Source organism: Scyliorhinus torazame, chromosome 11 (genome assembly GCF_047496885.1).
Source record: "Scyliorhinus torazame isolate Kashiwa2021f chromosome 11, sScyTor2.1, whole genome shotgun sequence".
Taxonomy (NCBI): Eukaryota; Metazoa; Chordata; class Chondrichthyes; order Carcharhiniformes; family Scyliorhinidae; genus Scyliorhinus; species Scyliorhinus torazame.
This window is the reverse complement of record NC_092717.1, coordinates 7,798,154-7,823,384: the sequence shown is the minus strand read 5'-3', so window position 1 is coordinate 7,823,384 and position 25,231 is coordinate 7,798,154. Positions and strand designations below refer to the sequence as shown.

The window sequence follows — 25,231 nt, the reverse complement described above, 5'->3', positions numbered from 1 at the left end:
TTATCAGCCATGGTGGGTATCATGATATGCAGACGTGCACATAATGAGATACAGACAGGCAGCTAATGAACACAGAGAACAGGACATAACCAATCAGCAGGCAGAACACTTGGGGGTGGTTTCCCACTATAAAACGCACTCACAGTCCGCCTCTTTCCACTGGGGACATCTACAGAGTGAGTCAGGGTGTATATATCACATAACACCTACAGCACGTGGCTAAGAGCTAGTCTGGTTCAGTCAAACAGAGTAATCACACTTAGGTTAGCAGAGAGTCGCACTCACAGAGAACTGTGCTAACTGTGTGACAGGTTCAATAAATCAGATTGAACTAACTTCAAAGTCTGGAGTATCTTTCTGTTAAAGCTGCATCCAGTTGCAGCCCGTGTTATCTCAGTGTGCTTAACACGACAGTGGGAGGGGTTTGTTAATCATGTGATTTGAAGTTGGGAACAATAGCTTGGCGGTCCCGGGGGAATTATTCCTGTTCTTCCTGGACCGCAAGCTGTGCTGGATAAACACTGATCTCGCCCACACATCATCCCCAGGAGCCTGTTCCAGAATTCATTCCTGACTATTCTGCAAGCAATCTCCAACTTTCCTCCATTCACTCAACACATTGCTAGCAAAAAACCGATCAATTTCATTTGAACCCCGGGCCTGTGGCGGAGGGGATTCCACAGTTCCACAACCATAACAGAATAATATACTCTTGAGTGAACTTAAAATAACAAATTATTGCAGAATGCTAAGATCAATAAGCATACAATGTAGATAAGGTGACAAATGTTTAGATGTTAATGTAAAAGTAATCATGATGTGGAAATTGTGAACACTCTGGGCGCAATGTCCCAAAAGCAAATAAAGTCCCATAGGGAGCGCGTTTAGCCGCGTGTTTCCCCGCACTCGCAGTGCCGAGAAACACATGGCTATTCAACGCGACTCGCGTTGAATAAGGAGCCTGAATGGGGAACGTGGGGCCGAGGCCACACGGAGCCCCGTTTTTTACAATGGGGAGCTCCGCTCGCCGGAACTCCCAGTCGTAGTCAGAGAGCGGGACGCCATTTTTAAATGACAGCCTGATCTCCGAGGCCCTCGAAACAATCCCTGTCTTCAGCACCAGCTCGAACGCAGTGTGGGAGGGTGGGAGGGGGTGGAAGGGTCCCCACATAGAGACTGGAGCACCCCAGAAGGGCAAAGGGTGTTCGTGGGTGAGATACATGAAACCGACAAAGGTAATTTAACAGGATCATCTAGATTTCGATTTATTGTCACGTGTACCGAGGTACAGTGAAAGGTATTGTTCTGCGTGCAGCTCAGATAGATCATTCCGTACATGAAAAAACATAGGACATATGATAGATGCACAATGTAAATACGTAGACACAGGCATCGGGTGAAGCATACAGAGTGTAGTACCACAACAGTAGAGAAGATGTGGAGAGAGCAGTTCAGTCCACAAGAGGGTCATTTAGGAGTCTGGTAACAGCGGGGAAGAAGCTGTTTTTGAATCTGTTAGTGCGCATTCTCAGAATTTCGTATCTCATGCCTGATGGAAGAGGTTGGAAGATAGAGGGGTCTTTGATTATGCTACCCGCTTTCGCAATGCAACATGAGGTCCACAGTCCAAAGATGTGCAGGTTAGGTGAATTGGCCAATGATAAATTGCCCTTAATGTCCAAATTGCCCTTGGTGTTGGGTGGAGGTGTTGACCTTGGGTAGGGTGCTCTTTCCAAGAGCCGGTGCAGACTCAAAGGGCCGAATGGCCTCCTTCTGCACTGTAAATTCAATGATAATCTATGATTAATCTAGGACAAAGGTTCGGCACAACATCGTGGGCCGAAGGGCCTGTTCTGTGCTGTATTTTCTATGTTCTATGTTCAATGGATGGGAGGCGGGTTTGCGTGATGGACTGGGCGGTGTTCACGACTCTCTGTGGTTTCTTACGGTCTCAGGCCGAGTGAAGCAGCCAGATAGAATGCTTTCTATGGTGCATCTGTAAAAACTGGTAAGAGTAAATGTGGACATGCCGAATTTCCTTAACGAAAGAGAAAATGCTGGAAAATCCCAGGAGTCTGGCAGCGTCTGTAGGGAGAGAAAAGAGCTAACGTTTCGAGTCCAATGACTCTTTGTCAAAGCTTTGACTCCCGTGGAAGGTAGTACGGGCGGCACTTCACGGTCAGGTATTCGAGGTCTGGGGGGCAGTAGGTCGCCAGGGTCGCCAAGTCCGAGCACCAAGAGGAGTTGATGAGGAAGCAAACCCCTCCACCCTTTGCTTTGCCCGATAACGCCATGCAGGCGTAGTGAGAAGCCTCAGGTTGTATGGCACAGTCCGGTGAGGCAGGAATGAGCCATGTCTCTGTGAAACAGAGCACACCGCAGTCTCTCACTTCCCTCTGTTTGAAAAAAACAATTCCTCTGACATGCCCTCTCCCTCCCCCAATCCCAGCAGTTCTGGGATGCTTTTTGTCAGCAATCTGTGTGTAAAGTACTGTAACGAGATTTACAATAATTTGAAATGATAATGGCTTGGAACTGATCACTCTGCGGGAAGTCAGCACTCAGCCTGAGAGTGGTCGGAAATGGGCTCTGAGCGAGAAGCTGTCTTATCACAGTAATCCAGAACTCATCTGTGTGAAATTGCTGACCGAAACCATTGTATTCATCCCCAATCTTCATTGTGAGAGCGGCAAAATCTCTGTGTGCTCTTTACTGGCCTGTCCACAGACAAAGGCTCCTTGAACTGGTAAGTGGATGTTTTAAGGAACATTTTCCGCTTTCAGCTTTCACTGTCGGAATGTGCACTGTCCAGCAGCAAGAATTTGTGATTCCCGACCCTGTCTCACTGTGAATCCCTGGCTGTGAGTTTGGGTTGAGCCCATCATTTTGATTGAAGAGTTTCAGTAACAAGTGAAAATCTGAAGGGCCTGCGGATTCAGAAGTTTGTTGCAGAAGATAAGCGTCGACGTGAGAGTGAAATGTAACTGGCCCCTGGACGCAGTGATCGTTCCCCAGGTGAACTCACTGATTCCACAGGGAGTCGACCTGAGGGACAGGTGGAAATGAGGGACAGGTGTGTAAGAGCTCTGTAACACCGACTCAGTGATCAATTGGGAGAGAAGTGTCGTTCAGCTCTGATGCTTGTTATCCTGGTTTTGTTTGCCTTTTTGTGGTGTAAGTGGAATATTCCTTGTTCCAGCCCCATTCAGACCTCCCTCTCATTATTGTCGATTGTTGTAAAAACCCATCATGTTCGCTAATGTTCATTAGGGAGGGAAAGCTGCCCTCCCTACCAGGTCGGACCTACACGTGAGAGTATGGGGTACATCTCCACTGGAAAAGTGTGGGGTACATCGCCACTGGAACAGTGTGGGGTACATCTCCACTGGAACAGTGCAGGATACATCTCCACTGGAACAGTGCGGGGTACATCTCCAGTGGAACAGTGCGGGGTACATCTCCAGTGGAACAGTGCGGGGTACATCTCCACTGGAACAAAGAGAGGTACATCTCCACTGGAACAGTGCGGGGTACATCTCCACTGGAACAGTGCGGGGTACACCTCCACTGGAACAGTGCGGGGTACATCTCCATTGGAACAGTGCGGGGTACACCTCCACTGGAACAGTGCGGGGTACATCTCCACTGGAACAGTGCGGGGTACATCTCCATTGGAACAGTGCGGGGTACACCTCCACTGGAACAGTGCGGGGTACATCTCCACTGGAACAGTGCGGGGTACACATCCACTGGAACAGTGCGGGGTACATCTCCACTGTAACCTGACTTGCACAGAGCCCAGTAATTGAAGGCAAATTATTGACTTGACCGAGGAAGTGTCGTGGCTGCAGGTAACTGTGCCTGGGGACAATGGACTATTGATGTCCTTAAAAATCAATGTGGTGCCGCAACAATTATTAATGGACAACTTAGAAGATGGAATGGGAAAGCCGCATATCCAAATTTACTGATCATAGAATCCCCACAGTGCAGAATGAGGTCATTCGGCCCATTGAGTCTGCACCGACCCTCTGAAAGAGCGCCCTACCCTGACCCAATCCCCCAACCTAACCTTGCAACCCCACCTAACCTTTGGACAACAAGGGGCAATTTATCATGGCTAATCCACCTAACCTGCACATCCTTTGACTGTGGGAGGAAACCGGAGCACCCGGAGGAAACCCACGCAGACACGGGGAGAATGTGCAGACTCCGCACAGATCCCGGCCCATGGTGCTGTGAGGCAGCAGTGCTAACCATTGGGCTGCCATGCCACTGATAACACAAAGACAGACAACATTCTTAACTGTGTAGATGGAAGCATAAAATTACAAAGAAGTATTAAGAGATTGTCAACGGGCAAAACTGAGGCAAATGGATTTTCTTATACGTAAAAGAGGAGATGGTAGCTTGGTGGCAATGTCCCAGTGCCAGATTTTTCAGGAGTGAAATTAGGAAACTTTTCTACATATAAATGGTGATATAAGTTTGGAACTCTCTTCCAGAAATGGCAATTGGTTATATTTATGAATACAATTTTAATATTTAAAAAAGATTCATCTGAGATTGAGAGATTTTCACTTTTGTTTAATTCTAACATTGAATGTTAGTATTGTTTCTAAGGCCAGGATTTATTGCTCATATCTAATGGATACTTCCATAGAGCTGTTAAGAAGGATTTTGACTCAGCGACAGGGAAAGAATGGTGTGTGGCTTGGCGGGGCATATGCTTAAACCTGGTGCTGTCCCCAACTGCTGCTGCTCTTGTCTTAAGGGACATGGGGAAAAGTCGGGTGTGTGAGGTTAGGTTGTACATCAGTCACAATATCACTGAATGTCAGAACAAACTCCAAGGTCTCCACTAGTCTCTCTCCACAGAAGCATGTGGCTATAGCTCTTAATGTTCTCGCAATATGTGCCTCCAATGAGCTTGGAATTGCAGATACAGGGTCTGCATTATGATGAGCAACTCCTGTTACAATGGGGAGCTGAGGGGCTTGCCTTAATGCCCTGGATGTAACCTGTTCCATTGTCCAAGAGTCAGTATAGCAGACGGAGTGCTGTAACAACTGGGATTTCATTGCATCCCCAATCTGTTACAATTAGGATTTATTCAAACCAAGATTGATGGGGTTCACTTGCTTGCAATGACTCCCCAATTGTAAATCACACCATGTTTTGCAGAGTGGGTAGTGCCAGTGGGTAGTGCCGGGGTAGTGCCAGGGGATCTTGCCCGCACCTAAGACAGTGCCGGGACAGTGCCAGGAGCTAGTGCCTGGGGGCGGTGCTGTGGGGCCCTTCTGGGGAGCTCCATTGGAAATGGAAAATTTCACCCATTGTCTCAACTTCAAGACAATGGATTCTCTTGAGCAATTTCTCTTATCTTGCGTAAGCCTGTGTGTTGATCAATATTTGGTTAATATAACTGCCATTTATAATTGAGACAGCTTGAATAAAGGCCTATTCATTCCTTCAGTCAAGGCCAACCAGCTCATGTTATCCTTTTAGCCTGCCCAGGAAGGGAGCATCTTACACTTCTCATGACATTTTAAGAATTTGTATTAATAATCAAGTGTTAATTATAGAATGTAGGGGCAGCACGGTGGCGCAGTGGGTTAGCCCTGCTGCCTCACGGCACCGAGGTCCCAGGTTCGATCCCGGGTCTGGGTCACTGTCCGTGTGGAGTTTGCACATTCTCCCCGTGTTTGTGTGGGTTTCGCCCCCACAACCCAAAGATGTGCAGGCTAGGTGGATTGGCCACGCTAAAATTGTCCCTTAATTGGAAAAATGAATTGGGTACTCTAAATTTATTTTTTAAATAAATAAATAAATAAAAATTATAGAAAGCGTTTAGAATGATAAAAGTTATAAACTTTTTGTGTTACGGATTACACTACTAACACATCGATCAACAAATTACCTATTCTTTAATTGTCTCACAATTAAAGCTGTCTATTTAACTCGGCTGGCTGCAGGTTTTTTTTAATGTTTAATACCAATTTAGCACACAATATTAAATTAATTCAGACTACTAAATGATAGTCACAATAAAACTATTGATTTTGCAACTACCGACAGTGCACATCAATGCCCAAAGTGCTCTTGTCTTCAGGCTTCATGGATTACATCATTGACATATTTAAATACCAGAGTTAATGGCAGTGAGTGGATCCATTGAACATTTTCACGTGCAGCATCTAATGTTAGGTTATTGAATTACAGCACAGGGCATGATTCCCCATCCCAACTCCACACAATCGTCCCCTCATTTAACTTTATGCCACCCTATCAGAATGACCCACATATACTTACCTAAATCTCCTATAGCTGCACCTGTGCTTTTTGCCTTAATTCCTCCCAACACACCACATCCCCATCACTCCCTGGGTAAAGCCACTTCTCCTGAATTTGCCATTGGATTTGTTAACAACCGTCTAATATTTATTGTCCCTATTTTTGGCCTTCCCCACAAATGGAAACATCTGTGCCTATCCGAGTGAACCCTTTCATGATTTCAAACACCTGTATTAGGTCACCTCTCTGTAGAGAGTGTCAGCCTGTCCAAATCTTCTGATGGTTATAGCTGGGCACTGAGAGAAACTCAAGGTCATCGGGTAGAGTCTGCATGGTTTTGTGAAAGGGAAATCACGTTTAACCAATTTATTGGAGTTCTTTGAAGGAGTAAAATGCGTTGTGGATAAAGGGCAGTCTGTAGACGTACTGTACTTGGATTTCCAGAAGGCATTTGATAAGGTGCCACATCAAAGGTTATTGCGGAAAATAAAAGCACATGTGTAGGGGGTAACATATTAGCGCGGATAGAAGATTAGCTGGCAGGCTGAAAACAGAGAGTATGTATAAATGGGTCTTCTGATTGGCAGGATGTGATGAGTAATGTCCCACTGTGATCTGTGCTGGGGCCTCAACTTTTTACAATTTATATAAATTACTTAGATGGTTGGAAAGAAGGTCTGGTAGCTAAATGAGTCAATGGCACAAAGACATCTGAAGAGGACATAAGGAGGTTGCAGATGGATGTAGCTAGGTTGTATGAATGGGCAAAAAATCTGGCACAGGGGGTATAATGCGGGGAAAATGTAAAGTTGTTCACTTTGGCAGGAAGAATAAAAAGGCAGAGAATTTCTTAAACGGAGAACGGCTGCAGAATTCCGAGGTGCAGAGGGATCTGGTGTTCTGGTGCATATATCACAAAAAGTTAGTATGCAGGTACAGTAAGTAATTATGAAGGCCAATGGAATTCTATCCTACATAACAAAAGGAATTGAACAAGAAAATAAGGATGTTAATCTTCAGTTATACAGGGCATTAGTGAGACCACATCTCGAATACTGAGCACAGTTTTGGTCTCCTTGTTGAAGGAAGGATGTAAATGCATTGGAGGTGGTTGAGGGGAGGTTTACTGGATTGATACCTGGAATGTGCAAGTTGTCTTATGAAGAAAGGTTGGACAGACTAGAGTTTAGAAGAGTGAGGGATGACTTCATTGAAGTCTCTAAGATCCTGAAGGGTATTGACAAGGGGGAGGTGGGAAGGATATTTCCTCTTGTGGGTGAGTCCAGAGCTCGGGGACACTGTTTTAAAATTAGGGGTCGCCCCTTAGGACAGAGATGAGGGGAATTTTTTTTTCACTCAGAGGGCGACTTTGGAACTCTCTGGCCGGGATTTTTCATTGCAGCAGCCCGGAGACCGGAAATTCCTGCCAGAGGTCGACGGACCTTTACATGGACCTGACCAGCAGCAGGCACAGCCGACAAATCCCACCCTCTGTCTCAGAACGAGGTAGAGGCGGGATCACTGAATATTTATAAGGTGGAGGTGGATAGGTTCCTGCTAGGCAAAGGGTAGGTGGGAATGTGGAACTCAACACAAACAGATCAGCCATGATCTTATTGAATGGTGGGGCAGGATTGAGGGGCTGAATGGCCTTCTTCTGCTCCCATTTCATTTGTTCTTAGCCTCTAAGTTCTGACATCACCATTAAAAAAAATATGTTGCACCATCTCTCGTACTTCTAAATCCTTTCTATAACGATACTCCGAAAAGATTTCTTTTTTTAAAATAAATTTAGAGTATCCAATTATTTTTTTCCAATTCAGGGGCAATTTAGTGTGGCCAATCCACTTACCCTGCACACCTTTGGGTTGTGGGGGTGAGGCCCACGCAGACACGGGGAGAATGTGCAAACTCCACATGGACAGTGACCCAGGGCTGGGATCGAACCTGTGACCTCGGTAGCCGTGAGGCAGCAGTGCTAACCACTGCGTCACCGTGCTGCCTCCTCCAAAAAGATTTCTAAGTGTAGCGAGCGGGAACTGCTGTGAGCATACCGGCGCTCAGCCCAGCGAGGCCGACAACGCTGTTCAACATTAATTAGTCCACTTAACGGGGCCCCAGGGGCTTCTCGCCGCAAATTAAGGCAGCCCAGCTGATTCGGCAGGACCACACTCGCCAGGACGAGCAGCGCTTAAGCTGCACTTGCTCAGCCAACCCCAGCCAGCTCGCAACAGTGGCGCCGAGAGGCCAGCCCCAAGATTCGGCGACGCTGACCTGGGGCGGCTCCGAGACGCAGAGGAGGCCAGGAGCGATGTCCTGTTCCCCTGAGGGCCCCTGAGCGTCAGCCACAGGGCAGCCAAGCTGCCTGGGACGAGGTGGCAGCGACTGCGAATGCCGGGAGTGTGCCCAGGAGGACTGGCCTCCAGTGCAAGAAAACGGTCAACGACCTACCGACCGGGTAGCACGAGTGAGTAGACGCCAATGAAACCCTCCGACCCCCCCCCACAACCCCCGGGACCTTTACGCCCCCACGCGAGCATCCACCCTCCACTCTCCATGTGATCCAACCCTCCCTCCAACCCCTCTCCCTTCATTTCCCCCCCCACCCCACCATTGTGAACTACCTGTGTGGCTAACAATGCCCTCTCTATGTCTCCTCATGAAAAGCTCTCCCACAATCACTGGGAGAGGACCCAGACTGGCGATGGGGTGCCGGACATAAGAATCCTCACTTCCTTCGAGGAGTGGGCCGTGGAGGTGACTGGGGTGGCCGTGAACAGGGCGGTCACCCACGCGGAGGCTGGCGGACGCCGCAGAGGTGAGGAACCATCGGGCTCCACCCGGAGGACCTGTCAAACGTGAGTTTTTATTGTCTTACTGACCGACCCATCCCTCCCACTGACCACATGTCCATTCTCCCGCAGGTCCTCCAGCCGACGGGGCCGGCCCATCCCGGGCGGCCCCCTCTCCAGCCTCCCAGGAGAACACCTCGGAGGAGAGCTCTGAGGATGTCACCATTATAGTCGCGTCACAGCTGTCATCCCCACCCTCTTCAGGGCCCGCCCACCCACGGGAATCCACTTGGGGTGTGTGAAGTGCTCACTTAACCACGATTGCCAATTTCCTAATAGCAAAAGCCTTCAGCCGCACGGCCAAAGGCCTCGGCAGTCGATGGGGGTTATGGGTGGTCGGTGGGGCACACTGGCAGGAACAAGGGTTGCCCCCGGAATGTGTGCACTTGGCATGGTGATGCCGGGTACAGTTGCCCCCCCCCCCGGTTGCTCCCCCCCAGTGCTTCCTCCCCATCCGCCCATGATGGCCCACCCCTGCGGAGGGTCCCCCACCCCCAGCGAAGTACTGGGGCAGCAGGCCCAGTGCCCCCGGGCTCCTTGCCTGTGAGGAAAGGTGGCGACTCACCTCCTCGACTCCCCACTGAAGCTCTTCCGCCAGGTTCGTGTTTTTCAAAAGGAGTACCAATCGGTGCCAGCGTGACCACTGGCTGGGGAGGCCGCTGGATGACGGGAGGCTGCTGGATATGGGGTGGCTCCCGTTAATTGTATGGAAATGGGGCTTAAGTGGTGATAATTGATTTCTCACCTCGCTACGGTGGGATCCCGATTTCGCCTCGGGGAGCGGGCTGGTTGCATCGCAAACCGTTTGCTGTCTGGCATGGTTCTCGTGGTCGGCCTCTCCCGCTATTCACCGGCCTCGTTTAGCTTGAGCGAGAGCGCAACGAGGCCGGAGAACCGCACTCCAGAACTGTGCTCCAAGTATGGTTCAACCAAGGTTCGATACAAGTTTATCAGAACTTCTCTGCTTTTTAGTCCATTGAAACTAATCTCAGTTTGCTTTAATAATGGCCTTACTAACCTGTGTTGTTACCTTTAGGGATTTGTGTATCTATGTGCCCCAGATTACTCTGCTCCCCTATTCCATTTAGTTTCCAAGCAATTTGTGGCCTCTTTATTTTTGCGAACAAAATGCACCACCTCGGGAACAACTGCTCATTCATTTTGTTTCTGCGCCTTTTTGCAGTGACGTTGCTCGATGGGTTTAAAGGGACCAGTTGTAGCTGCTATCGCCATACTATTCAGCAGTGTGATCATCGTCGTAACCATCTCCACCTTGCAGCATCTGAGGAGAGTAGCTCTTCCCGTTGGGCTTAAGGTGTGTCGCGCGTTGTAGTGGTCAGCACGGCTCGCTCATTCACACGTGTCCCTGGGGTCAGTGGGGAGTCGGGTCGCCCCGTCTGGTTTGAAGTATTGAAGCAGGTGCCATCGTGTGACCTTCCTGCCCCCCCCCCTGGCCAAATGCCCCACCCCTACCATAACGCTCCCTGCTATTGGTCACCCTACTTGTCCATCCTGGCAGAGGCCATCTTTCCACAGCCAATTAGGAAACAAGAAGACCCTTTGCTTCCTGAGTGGGTGATTATTGACTCTCAGTCCAACCACTCGGTCTTTCTGATGAGACATTGAATGCTGCCACCCTGAAGTCCCTCTTGCCTGCATGCAAAGGATCCCATGGCACTGTTTCGAAGAAGGTCAGGGCACGGTAGCACAGTGGTTTGCACTGTTGCTTGACAGCTCCAGGGTCCCAAGTTCGATTCCCCGCTGGGTCACTGTCTGTGCGGAGTCTGCACGTTCTCCCCGTGTCTACGTGGGTTTCCTCCGGGTGCTCCGGTGTCCTCCCACAAGTCCCGAAAGACGTGCTTGTTAGGTGAATTGGACATTCTGAATTCTCCCTCTGCGTACCCGAACAGGCGCCGGAATGTGGTGACTAGGGGATTTTCACAGTAACCTCATTGCAGTGTTAATGTAAGCCTACTTGGGCAGCACGGTGGCGCAGTGGTTAGCACTGCTGCCTCATGGCGCCGAGGTCCAGGTTCGATCCCGGCTCTGGGTCACTGTCCGTGTGGAGTTTGCACATTCTCCCCGTGTCTGCGTGGGTTTCACCCCCACAACCCAAAGATGTGCAGGGTAGGTGGATTGGCCACGCTAAATTGCCCCTTAATTTGAAAAAATGAATTGGGTACTCTTAAATTTATTTTATTTAAAATGCAAGCCAACTTGTGATGCTAATACAGTTATTATTATTAGGAGAGTTCTCCTCGGTGACCTGGCCAACATTCAACCCTCAATAAACATCACAAAAACAGATGATCACGTTACCATAGTTTAATAATATCTAACTGTGACCTAACTGTATCCTTTCCAGTATGGGATCGTTTTCGATGCTGGAGCCTCCGGTACAATTGTTTATGTTTATAACTGGCCAGGCGAGAAGATGAACAACACTGGTGTAGTCGATGAGAGCCATGTGTGTCATGTCGAAGGTATCAATGTCAAATCCGTTACACGTGTACCTCCCGCTAATTAGAAGACTCACTTTCTTAACATCATTTATAGAATCATGGGATGGGGTTTCCAGCCATTCCCGCCAGCGGGAACTTCCGGTCCCGCGGAATCCGATCCCCTGCTGTGGGTTTCCCCGAAAGCAGAAGGTGCGAACAACGGGGAAGCCCATTGATTGCCGCCGGACCTGGAGATCACACCGCCAGACAATGGCGGATCACCTCGGCCACCGCGGAACACACATTGTGGGCAGTGCGTAAAATCCTGCCCGCAGAGTTATTATAGAAACTGATGGAGGCTATCTAACCAATCAGATTGGCCGTGCTAAATTGCTCTTTAGTGTCCAAAACGTTAGATGGGGGTCACTGGGTTACGGGGTAGGGTGGAGACGTGGGCTTCAGTAGGGTGCACTTTCCATGGGCCGGTGCAGACTCGATGGGCAGAATGGCCTCCTTCTGCACTGTAAATTCTATGATTCTATGAGTCTGTGCCAGATCTCTATAGAGCAATCCAACTATTCCCACTCCCCTGATGCTGGGTAAAACATTCTTCCCCGCATCTCTGTCCCAATACCTTAAATCTGTGTCCCCATAATCACTTCACTATCAGCTAATAGGAACAAATTTTCTTTGTCTACATTATCTAAACCTACTATAATCACGTGAGGCCTGATCTCCTTTGCCCCAAGGCGACAATCACAGTTTCTAATCCTAATCTTGAGGTAAAATTCCCCAACCCTGGAGGCCATTCTGCTACATCTCCCCTGCACCCTCTCAAATACCCTCACATCCTTCCTCAAGCGTGGTGACCAGAACTGGACAAGTTGTGGCCTAACCAGAGCTTTTAACTGTTCTCAGTGTGCCTGGCACACACGAGCCCACAGGGTCCCTCTGACCCTGTCCACTTTTACGACTGTGCTATTTTGTCTATCCTTCCTCTCCCTGCTCCTTCTGTCAAGGTGGGAGCTCTCAATGGGCTGCCGGTCAACCCTCAGGTTGTCCAAGATTAGGGGGTGTGAAGACTTCACTGGGTGACACTCTTGCCTCTAAGCCAGAGACTTGAGCAATAAATCCGGACTGACACTCCCAATGCAGTACTGAGGGAGTGCTGAACTATCGGAGGTGCTGTCTTTCAGGTCAAACATTAAATCATGGCCCAGTTCACCCTCTCAGATGGGTGTAAACAAAAGTCCCGTGGTTCTATGTTTGAAGAAAGTTTCTCCCCGGTGTCCTAGCCAATATATACTCCTCAGACAACATCAGTAGTCACCTTCAAACATTAATATTTTTGTCATTTAATCTCCCGTGCCTTCCACCCTATCACAGGCCTTCCTTCTTTTTTTATTTCCTCCCATCTTCCCTTCCCCTGACTCTGTGGGCTGGATTCTTCTGCCCCGCCCGTCACAAGAATACCATCGGCGACTCGCGGACAATGGAGCTGTCCATTGACCTCGGGCGAGATTCCCCGGTCGCCGGGCGGATGCAGTCGGAGAATCCCACCCTGTGATTTTTTTTAAAACCCGTTACATCTCTAATTCTTTCAAGTTCTGATCCAATGTCATCGACCTGAAACATTGGGTCGGATTTTCTGGCTTTTCACGCTGGCGGGATCTTACCATGCTGGGAAACCCCGTTGACAACGCCAGGACCAGAAGATCCCGCCGCTAGCCAATGGCAGCCAACTCCCGCTGCTGCGGAACACGCCACGGAGGAGGAGGAAAATCCTGCCCATTAACTCTGCTGGGGCGGCAGGTGGCGCGGTGGTTAGCACTGGGACTGCAGCGCTGAGGTCCCTGGTTCGATCCCAGCTCTGGGGCACTGTCCGTGTGGAGTTTGCACATTCTCCCCGTGTCTGCGTGGGTTTTGCCCCCACAACCCAAAGATGTGCAGGGTAGGTGGATTGGCCGCGCTAAGTTGCCCCTTAACGGGCAAAAATGAATTGGATACTCTAAACTTATAAAAAAGAAAAAAAAAACTTGTCAAGAATCCATCTACTGTCGCCTTAAAAATATTCAATGACCCTGCCTCTACCACTCTCTGAGGAAGGGAGGATGCAGAGTCTCACGCTCTCCGAGAGAGGGAGATTCTTCTCATGGCTTAAATGGGAGACTTCTCATTTTTAAACACTTGCCCCTTGTCCTCGTCTCTCCCACCCGGGGAAACAACCTTTCAGCATCCACCCTGTCAAGTCCCCTCAGAATCGTGCGCGTTTCAATCTTCTAAACTCCAATGGGTACAGGCCCAAACCAGCCAACCTTTCCTCATAAAATAATCCGCAACCACCCCCCCTCCCGACCCCCGCCAAATCTTGCTGCGTGCAATTGACAGCTGCATTTCCGAGATTCAAACAGTGGCAACGCTTCGACGGTATTTCATTGGTTGGACGAATGCAAGTTCTGTATTTATCATTTGTGTGATTCTCCACATCCGCAGGTCCAGACATCTCCAGCTGTGACGACGATCCAGCTCAAGCAGCACAGTCATTGCAACACTGCCTCAAAGAGACAATGGAAAAAATCCCAGAAGACAAGCATAATTCCACCCCACTCTACTTTGGGGCTACTGCTGGAATGCGACTCCTTCAGTAAGAGTGGACGATTATTTAGGCATTTGTTCGAACAATATCGCATTGCATATGATTTGTTGCTGGTAATATTCAAAACACACGCAGGGCTTGAGGATAAAATTAATTGCAGGGGTATGGGGAGAAGGTATGGGGAGTTTGATCAGCCCGGTTGCTCTTGCAGAGGGCCAGTACAGATGTGAGGGGCCGAAATGGCTGTAACCTATCCATGATTCTAATTTATACATACCAGACCATTCAAAACACAACAAAACCTTGGAATTCCTGGCTCTCGTGAGCCCCTGAAATGGGCACAAATTGCAGGGATATTGGGGCGGGATTGGAGGGAGGAGGAAGAGCAGGTGAGAAATGGGATGGGAAAGCTCTTTGAGATAGCTGGCACAGGCACGATGGGTGAGTGGCCTCTTCCTTCTGTGCTCTCCACCAGAAAGATTGAAACAGAGGGCCGGGGACCCTGTTATTCTTTGATCTGGTGAAATGGAAACTGTTTGAGGAGATCTTCAGTAAAAGCCGCCACCTCAGTGAACAGTTAGAACTTTGTGACCATTACGATATTGGACGAGCAACCCAGAGAACGTAAATTCAAAACCCTATAACCATGTCATTCCCAGCTGAGCTTCCTCTCCCTGATCTTCTGCGTTGCCCGGCCCCCTCCTTTTCTCAACAGTAGACAACCCATCAGAATTCTACCGCTCCTCAGCTCTGAAGAAGAGTCACATTGGACTCGAAACATTAACTCTGTTTATCTCTCCTCAGATGCTGCCGGACCAGCTGAGCTTTTCCAGTAATTAGTGTTTTTATTATTGGAGTAAGGACTAACTGGATCGCTCGTTCAAAGTGCCAGCATGGGCACAATGGATCGAATGGCCTCTTTTCAGCGCCGTTATGATTCTAGTAAATAGCTGAGACTAAATCGATCCACTGTATGTGATGTAAACGGTTGTGTATTTCACTAACTCTGGGTTCGATTCCTCCTTTGCTTCATGGAACTGTCAGGTTAGAGAACGCAGAAGCTGCAGACAGCATCCTTTCGGAGATTAAAGATTACCTCCGATCTTCACCGTTCGATTTTAAAGGCGTCAAGATTATCTCCGGGAAGGAGGAAGCCGTCTACGGGTGGATTACAGCAAATTATTTACTGGACAATTGGCCTCAGGTTTGTGAAGTACGGTCTACTCGGGGTGAATGTTCGGGAAATTGGCATTGGGAAACTGCTGGAACCTATTATTAAGGAGATTGTAGCGGGGCACTTAGAGGGATGGGTTCTCCGATTTGGAGACAATATCCCCACTCCGGCGTGGGAACGATGGCGTTTTACGGCAGGAAAACTGGCACAAAATGGCCACCGATTCCCCGTGTTGCTGGCCAGCAGGAAGGCAGCGTAGAGCGCCCGGCTCCAGCTGCCAATACGGCCTGGAGTCCGTGTCCGCGCATGCGCAGTGCGGCGGCCGCGCCGTGCTTCATGGCGGATGCCGCTCGCGGACACGGCCCGCGAAATAGTCCACCCCTTCGGCTGGCTCGCACGCCCCTGACCCCCCCCCCCACCACCACAGTGCCCCCAACCCCGAATATGCCCACCCCTGCCCGTGGATCAGCCCTCCCCCGACTGTGGCATCGCTGGACTGAGTCCGCAGCCGCCACGCCGCGTTCGCGGCGGGTGGGACCATGAGAGACCCACGCCCTCGGGAACTCTGTCAGTCAGGAGTGGAGCATCGGGGGGCGTACCTCAGGCAATGGTCTGAGCCCGTGGATGCATAGCGCGGCGTACTCGCTTTGGAGGGGGTGGCGCATTGCGTAAGCGGCGCCGCCCCCGATTCTGTTGGGAATTTGGATTCTCCGGCCCGTCGCCAAACGCGATTTCGGCGTCAGTGACCGGAGAGTCCAACCCAGAAAATCTCAATGCAATCGTGCAGCGTTAACATGGTTTTGAGAAAGATCAATTCCATTTGACCACTTTATCGGAGGTTTTGAGGGGGGAAAAAAACAGCAATGTGGATAGAGGGGAACCTGTGGATGTACTATATTTAAATTTCCAGAAGGCATTTGACAAGGTGCCACATCAAAGGTTGATGCCCAAGATGGTGTAGGGGGCATGAATGGAGAATTGGTTAGCTAACCATAAGTATAAAGTAGAGATAATTGGGTCTTTCTTGGGTTGGCAAGATGTAATAAGTGGAGTGCCACAGGAATCAGTGCTGGGACATCAACTGTTTGTAATTTATATCAATGCCTTGGATGAAGGACCTGAATGTATGGCAGCTAAATTTGCTGATGGCACAATGATTCAAATTAAGTTGCGAAGAGGGCATTGAGGAGAAATTGCAAAGGGACACAGAGGGACACAGATAGGTTAAATGAGTGTGCAAAGATTTGGCAGATGGAGTATTATGTGGGAAAATGTGACCTTGTCCACTTTGGCAGGAAAAATAGAAAAGCAGCAATTAATTAAATGGAGTGAGACTGCAGAACTCTGAGGTACAGAGGGATCTGGGGCAAGGTATGGATCAGGAAAAGTTAGTATGCAGGTACAGAAAGTAATTATGGAGGCAAATGGAATGTTCTTGTTTATTGCAAGGGGAATGGAATATAAAAATAGGGATGTTTTGCTGCAGTTGTACAGGGCATTGGTGAAACATCATCTACAGAAGTGTCAACAGTCTTGGTCTTATTTAAGAAAGGATAGAACATAGAACATAGAACATTACAGTGCAGGGCAGGCCCTTCGGCCCTCGATGTTGCGCCGACCTGTGAAACCACTCTAAAGCCCATCTACACTATTCCCTTATCGTCCATATGTCTATCCAATGACCATTTAAATGCCCTTAGTGTTGGCGAGTCCACTACTGTTGCAGGCAGGGCATTCCACGCCCTTACTACACTCTGAGTAAAGAACCTACCTCTGACATCTGTCCTATATCTATCTCCCCTCAATTTAAAGCTATGTCCCCTCGTGCTAGACATCACCATCCGAGGAAAAAGGCTCTCACTGTCCACCCTATCTAATCCTCTGATCATCTTGTATGCCTCAATTAAGTCACCTCTTAACCTTCTTCTCTCTAACGAAAACAGCCTCAAGTCCCTCAGCCTTCCTTCATAAGATCTTCCCTCCATACCAGGCAACATTCTGGTAAATCTCCTCTGCACCCTTTCCAATGCTTCCACATCCTTCCTATAATCCGGCGACCAGAATTGCATGCAATACTCCAAATGCGGCCACACCAGAGTTTTGTACAGCTGCAACATGACCTCATGGCTCCGAAACTCAATCCCTCTACCAATAAAAGCTAACACACCGTATGCCTTCTTAACAACCCTCTCACCCTGGGTGGCAACTTTCAGGGATCTATGTACATGGACACCGAGATCTCTCTGCTCATCCACACTGCCAAGAATCTTACCATTAGCCCAGTACTCTGTCTTCCTGTTATTCCTTCCAAAATGAATCACCTCACACTTTTCTGCATTAAACTCCTGTGGTAAACCACTGTGTTCCTATATTAAGGGTTGTACGGTAGAACCTGCACTATAGGTTCACCTGGGCCCCTGCATGCTAGCTCCGCCCAGGAGCCGGGTTATAAATATGCGTGGCCTCCAGCTCGCAGCCATTTCGTCAGCTGCTGTGGGAGGCCACACTTCAGATACTAATAAAGCCTCAGTTTGAATTCAACTTCGTCTCCAGCCAAATTGATCGTGCCTCAATTTATTAGTATCAGATTCAGAAGATGGACCTCCGGATTAAACCAGATCGCCTGCAGCTGGATCCACACGCAAGCGACGCCAGAAAGGACTTCCAGCACTGGCGAGCTTGTTTTGAAGCGTATATCAACGTGGCGCCGACACCTGTTCCAGAGGCTCAGAAGATTCAAATATTGTACTCCAGACTCAGCTCTAAAATCTTCCCGCTGATCCAGGATGCGCCCAATTACGCTGATGCTATGACTCGACTCAAAGAAAATTATGAACAGAAGACGAACACGCTCTTCGCCAGACACGCGCTCGCAACGCGTACTCAACTACCTGGTGAGTCAATCGAGGACTTCTGGAGGGCCCTGATCCCACTAGTTCGGGACTGTGACTGCCAGGACGTTACAGCTAAGGAGCACTCAGATCTCCTTATGCGGGATGCTTTTGTAACTGGGATTGGGTCCGATGTTATCAGGCAGCGGCTCCTAGAAGGAACCATGCGCGACCTCTCAGAGACTAAAACACTAGCGCTCTCCATGAGGGTCGCCCGGCGCAATGTACAGTCCTACGCCCCCAACCGCGCGGCCCACTCTTCCTACACTTCATGGGCCCCACAAGCAGCCGCCCCAGCGGGGGCGCTACCCACCCAATACGCCTGCGCTACGCGCCAGCCGGTGACTTCCGGGGGGCCCCAATGCTATTTTTGCGGCCAACAAAGACACCCCCGCCAACGTTGCCCGGCCCGTGCTGCCCTTTGTAAAGCCTGCGGGAAGAAGGGCCACTACGCAGCGGTGTGCCAGGCCCGCTCAACGGCAGCGGTCGCTCCCACCCCCCCCTCGGTCACGGACAATGGGCGCCGCTATCCTCCCCTCCTCCCCAGGCCATGTGCGAGCAATGGGCGCCGCCATCTTCTCCCCCGCACAACAAGTGCGTTTCATGGGCGCCGCCATCTTGCTCCACCCCCGCAACGTGCGTTCCATGGGCGCCGCCATTTTGTGACCCCCAGGACCTCCGGGCGCCGCCATCTTGTCCACCCCGCAGCACATGGAGACCAACAGCGTTTCAGGACACCGACGCAGCGGCCGCCTCACTACCCGACGATCAACCACGACTCGCATCCATGGTAATCGACCAGTCCAGACCACACACTCTGACCAACGCATCCACCAGCGTGAAAGTCAACGGCCACGTGACCTCCTGCCTACTGGACTCCGGGAGCACCGAGAGCTTTGTACACCCGAATTCGGTAAGGCGCTGCTCCCTTAAGGTACACCCTACCAATCAAAGTATCTCCCTGGCCTCCGGATCCCATCGCGTAGCGATCCGGGGGTACTGCACGGTCACGCTCACAGTCCAAGGCGTAGAGTTCCACGGTTTTCGCCTCTACGTCCTCCCTAACCTCTGCGCTGCACTTATCCTTGGCCTGGATTTTCAGTTCAACCTCCAGAGCCTGACCCTTAAATTCGGCGGACCCTTACCACCCCACACTGTGTGCGGCCTCGCGACCCTAAAGGTCGATCCTCCTTCCCTCTTTGCCAATCTAACTCCAGATTGCAAACCCGTCACCACCAGGAGCAGACGGTACAGCACCCAGGATAAGGCCTTCATCAGGTCCGAGGTCCAGCGGTTGTTTCAGGAGGGAGTCATCGACCCCCTCCCATGCATATCTGACATGGTTAACCAGATAGCACAGTACCGGGTCTTCTCAATGGTGGACCTGAAATCCGCTTACCACTAGCTCCCCATCCGTAAATGGGACCGGCCATACACCGCCTTCAAGGCAGACAGCCGCCTATATCACTTCCTTAGGGTCCCCTTCAGTGTCACCAATGGGGTTTCGGTCTTCCAAAGGGAGATGGACCGAATGGTCGACTGGTACGGCTTGCGGGCCACGTTTCCGTACCTAGACAATGTGACCATCTGCGGCCATGATCAGCAGGACCACGATGCCAACCTCGCTAAATTTCTCCGCACCACCACTCTCCTCAACCTCACGTATAACAAGTACAAACCGCTTAGCCATCCTCGGCTACGTAGTCCAGAACGGAGTTCTGGGGCCCGATCCCGACCGCATGTGCCCCCTCATGGACCTCCCCCTCCCCCACTGCCCCAAGGCCCTCAAACGCTGCCTGGGGTTCTTCTCGTATTACGCTCAGTGGGTCCCAAACTATGCGGACAAGGCCCGCCCACTCATACAGTCCACTCATTTCCCCTGACGGCCGAGGCCCAACAGGCCTTCGCCCGGATCAGAGCTGATATTGCCAAAGCTGGAATGCACGCTGTAGACGAAACACTTCCTTTCCAAGTAGAAAGCGATGCATCGAATGTCGCCCTTGCCGCCACCCTCAACCAGGCAGGCAGGCCCGTGGCATTCTTTTCCCGCACCCTCCATGTCTCTGAAATTCGGCACTTATCCATTGAAAAGGAGGCCCAGGCTATCGTTGAGGCTGTGCGACATTGGAGACATTGCCTGGCCGGCAGGAGATTCACTCTCCTCACTGACCAACGGTCGGTAGCCTTCATGTTCAACAACACGCAGCGGGGCAAGATCAAAAATGACAAAATCTTGCGGTGGAGAATCGAGCTCTCCACCTATAACTACGAGATTAAGTATCGCCCTGGCAAACTCAACGAGCCCCCAGACGCCCTATCCCGAGGTACATGTGCCAGCGCACAAGTAGACCGACTCCGGGCCCTGCACGACAGCCTTTGTCACCCAGGGGTCACTCGGTTGTACCACTTCATTAAGGCACAAACTCTGCCCTAATCCGTAGAGGAAGTAAGGACGATCACCAAGGACTGCCAGGTTTGTGCGGAGTGCAAACCACACTTCGCCCTTTGAACGTCTCAGCGTGGATTTCAATGGCACCCTCCCCTCCTCCGACCGACACGCTTATTTCCTCAGTGTGATCGATGAATACTCCCGTTTCCCCTTCGCCATCCCATGCCCCGACATGACGTCTGCCACCGTCATTAAAGCCCTTAATTGTTTCTTCACTCTGTTCGGCTTCCCCGCCTACATCCACAGTGACAGGTGATCCTCATTCATGAGTGATGAGCTACGTCAGTTCCTGCTCAGCAGGGGTATCGCCTCCAGCAGACCGACCAGCTACAACCCCTGGGGAAACGGACAGGTAGAAAGGGAGAATGAGACAGTATGGAGGGCCGTCCAGCTGGCCCTGCGGTCCAGAAATCTCCCGGCCTCCCGCTGGCAAGAGGTCCTCCCTGATGCCCTACATTCCATTCGCTGATTACTTTGCACTGCTACTAACAGTACACCGCATGAACGTCTTTTTGCCTTTCCCAGGAAGTCCACATCTGGGGTATTACTCCCAACTTGGCTCACAGCTCCGGGAACCGTGCTTCTCCGTAAACATGTGCGGCTCCACAAGGCGGACCCGTTGGTGGAAAGGGTGCACCTGCTCCACGCAAACCCACAGTACGCCTACGTGGCGTTCCCCGACGGCCGTCAGGATACCGTCTCCCTCAGGGACCTGGCACCAGCAGGTTCCACCCCCACACCACCCCCGTCGCCCCCGGCGCCACTCTCCCCTCCCCCGCCACCCCCATCACCCCTCCTAGGACTGTCCGTCCTCCCCCTGCGCACACCCGTTGATGAAGAAGATTTCGGCACGCTCCCGGAGTCAATTTCGACCATGACAGCACCAACATCGCCGGCTCCACTTCGTCGATCCCAGAGGACGATCATGGCGCGGGACCGGCTGAACCTCTGACCGGCCCACCGGATGACCAGAGACATTTTCTTTTCACTGTTCTGTAAATATTAAAGATTGCGAATTGTATGTAGTTATCCACCACTCCCGCCGGACTCAATTTTAACAGGGGGTGAATGTGGTAAACCACTGTGTTCCTATATTAAGGGTTGTACAGCAGAACCTGCACTACAGGTTCACCTGGGCCCCTGCATGCTAGCTCCGCCCAGGAGCCGGGTTATAAATATGCGTTGCGTTCAGCTCGCAGCCATTTCATCAGCTGCTGTAGGAGGCCACACTTCAGATACTAATAAAGCCTCAGTTTGAATTCAACTTCGTCTCCAGCCAAATTGATCGTGCCTCAACTCCATTTGCCACCTCTCAGCCCAGTGCTGCAGCTGATCTATGTCCCTCTGTAACTTGTAACATCCTTCTGCACTGTCCACAACTCCACCGACTTTAGTGTCATCTGCACATTTACTCACCCATCCTTCTACGCCCTCCTCCAGGTCATTTATAAAAATGACAAATGCATTACAAGCAGTTCAGCATGGGTTCACGTGACTGATTCCTGGGATGGGAGGATATGAGGAAAGGTTGGACAGGGTGGGCTTGTGTCCATTGGAGTTTAGAAGATTGAGAGGTGATCTTTCTGAAACCTATAAGATCCTGAGAGGACTTGACAGACTGGATGCTGGAAGGAAGCCTCCCCTTGTGGGAGAGGCAAGAACCAGGGGACACAGTTTAAAAGCAAGAGGGCCTGGATTCTCCAATTCAGGGGCTATGTCCTCACGCCGGAGTGGGAACAGTGAGGAAACATGGCGCAAAACGGCCACCAATTCCCCATTCTGCTGGGGGCTAGCAGGACGGCAGCGTAGGGCACCCGGCTCGAGCTGCCAATACGGCCCGGAGAATTGCCGGGTGTGTGGCCCTCCCCCGACTGCGGCGCTGCTGGACTGAGTCCGCAGCCACCACACCGAGTTCCCGACGGGTGAGACCATGAGAGACCCACGGCGTCGGGAACTCGGACGGTCGAGGGCGGAGCATCAGGGTGGGGGCGGGCCTCAGGCAATGGCCTGTGCCCACCGATACGTAGCGCGAACATTTTGTACTCACAGAGTCCGCCGCTTTGGAGGGGGTGGAGCATCGCGAAAGCGACGCCGCCCCTGATTTTGTCGGGAATTTTGATTCTCGGCGTCGCCGACCGGAGAATCCAACCCGTGGTCTCCCATTTAATGCCGCCACCCTCAGAAATTCATTGCGAATGGTGCGAGCCAAGTGCAGAGTATGGACTCAACTGGAAAGGACTTTGCATTTCTATGGTGCCTTTCCCCACCCTCAGGATGTCCCAAAGTGCTTCACAACCAACGAGGCGTTTCTGAAGTTGTGAACTACAGAACCTGTCCGTCAGTTTGCACACAGCATGATCCCAAAACCAGCAATAAGATGGTGAGTGACAAGCCACTTTAATGATGATGCCGGTCAGATAAATATTGAGCAGGATACAAAAGAGAACCTCCGCTGCTGTTCTTCAAAATAAGGGACCTCTGTTTAACTTCTTGTCACCTGTGCGGGCCTCCGGAGGGTCAGCCAGGACTTTGTATTCCTGGGCGGGACTAGAACCTACAACCTTCTGACTCCGAGAAACCTACTCAACCTCAGGTTGATGAGGAGGTGCTACAGGTGAGCCTGTAGCCACCCTCACCCGACGACCACATGAGTTAGTGAGTGATCGAGAGTGAGAACCCAAATCACACTCCGACAGCCACTCCAGCTCAACCAACTGATTTACGAACCGGGGACCATCTGGTCTGCATACACTTTGATAATGCTCCGTATACGCTGCCCTTAACTGGAGCAGTGACTGGTATGGGGAAGCTCAGGTGAACATGTAGGTGAGACGTGGGTTATTCTATCTCCCCCATAAACTTAAAGTCATCCAAACCTCTGTTGCCCGCATCCTAACTTGCACCAAGTCCATTTGTCGCCCGCTGTGCTCACTGACCTACATTGGCTCCTGGTTAAGCAACACCTCGATCTTAAAGTTCTCATCCATGTTTCCAAATCCACCCCTCCCCCCGCCCCCATGGTCTTGCCCTTCCCTATCTCTGTAATTTCATCCGTCCCACCGACATACCTGCATTCTGTCCAATTCTGTCCGTCTTGGGCAACCTCAATTTCCAGCACTTCAGCACGGGAGCATAGTGTGGGCGGCACGGTAGCACAAGCGGCTAGCACTGTGGCTTCACAGCGCCAGGGTCCCGGGTTCGATTCCCCGCTGGGTCACTGTCTGTGCGGAGTCTGCACGTTCTCCCCGTGTCTGCATGGGTTTCCTCCGGGTGCTCCGGTTTCCTCCCACAGCCCAAAGATGTGCAGGTTAGGTGGATTGGCCGTGATAAATTGCCCTTAGTGGCCAAAAAGGTTAGGTGGGGTTATTAGGTTACGGGGATAGGGTGGAAGTGAGGGCTTAAGTGGGGTCGGTGCAGACCCGATGGGCCGAATGGCCTCCTTCTGCACTGTATGTTCTATGTTCACTATTGGCGGGAATGTCTTCAGCTGCTTGGACCCTAAGCTCTGAAATTCACTCCCTAAACCTGTGCCTCTCTACCTTTACGATGGCCCTTAAATCCGACCTCTTTGACCAAACATTTTGGGCTACATTCTCCGTCGGCAGGCTCCTCCGCTTCGCCGGCAGCGCACTCACGCCCGCGGATTTCCCGACGGCGTGGGGGTGCCCACAACGGGAAACCCCATTGTCGGCCGGCCGGGAGGGAGGGGGGGAGGGGCGGGGGGTGCCGCACTGGAAAACGGGTGCGGCGGGACAGGGAATCCCGCCCGCAGTCAATCCAGCATAATCCAGCTACCTCATTGGCTCAATTACATTTTATAAAGCGCCTTGAAACATTTTACAACGATACATAAATGCCTGATGCTGTTATCCTGCAACAGTTTCATATTCGTCAATATTCACCTCAGTGTTTCTTTACTGTTTGACCCAAATCCTTTGGCAGAGACGGAGTTGGAAGCAACGCCAACGAAAGATTACCGTGAGGACCACCGGCACCCTGGACCTCGGTGGAGCTTCCACAGAAATAGCTTTTGTTCCCAAGCGACATTTCCAACTGGATGAAACTGTAATAATCACATTGTACAATTACGAGTACAAGGTCTACATTCAAAGCCTGGCATGCTATGGAAGGGACGAAGCTGAGAAGATGTACAGGGCAAAAATCATCGAGGTAAAATCTTAAACCGTTCAATCAATGGGCCCGAAATTCCTCCTTGCGGTAAGAATCTACGTGCAATCCCTGAAAGAAAGAGGGCGCGATTCTCCACTCCCGCGCCGGTTGGGAGAATCGCCTGGGTCGCCAGATTTTCCCGCGACGCCGGTCCGACACCCTCCCGTGATTCTCCCAAGCGGCGGGAACGGCCCCGCCGAGTTCCGCGTGGCGCAGGCCGGAGAATCGCCCGAGACACCAAAATGGAGATTCTCCGGCACCCCTGCTATTCTCAGGCCCGGATGGGCCGAGCGGCCAGCCCAAAACGGCGGGTTCCCCCCGGCGCCGTCCACACCTGGTCGCTGCCGGCGGGAACAGCGCGGGA

General features: G+C 51.1%; 1 protein-coding gene across 1 annotated transcript in view; it reads left to right on the top strand.

The window, feature by feature from the left end:
* The first annotated feature begins 2,649 nt into the window (after nt 1-2,649).
* The window catches only part of entpd3 (ectonucleoside triphosphate diphosphohydrolase 3), a 34,069-nt gene continuing 11,487 nt past the window's right edge, over nt 2,650-25,231 (top strand). The window contains exons 1-6 of the mRNA XM_072466908.1: nt 2,650-2,746; nt 10,330-10,461; nt 11,512-11,629; nt 14,081-14,231; nt 15,228-15,387; nt 24,640-24,867. Coding sequence (XP_072323009.1) covers nt 10,342-10,461; nt 11,512-11,629; nt 14,081-14,231; nt 15,228-15,387; nt 24,640-24,867 — 777 coding nt within the window. The 5' untranslated portion in view covers nt 2,650-2,746; nt 10,330-10,341. The remainder of the gene's footprint in view (nt 2,747-10,329; nt 10,462-11,511; nt 11,630-14,080; nt 14,232-15,227; nt 15,388-24,639; nt 24,868-25,231) is intronic.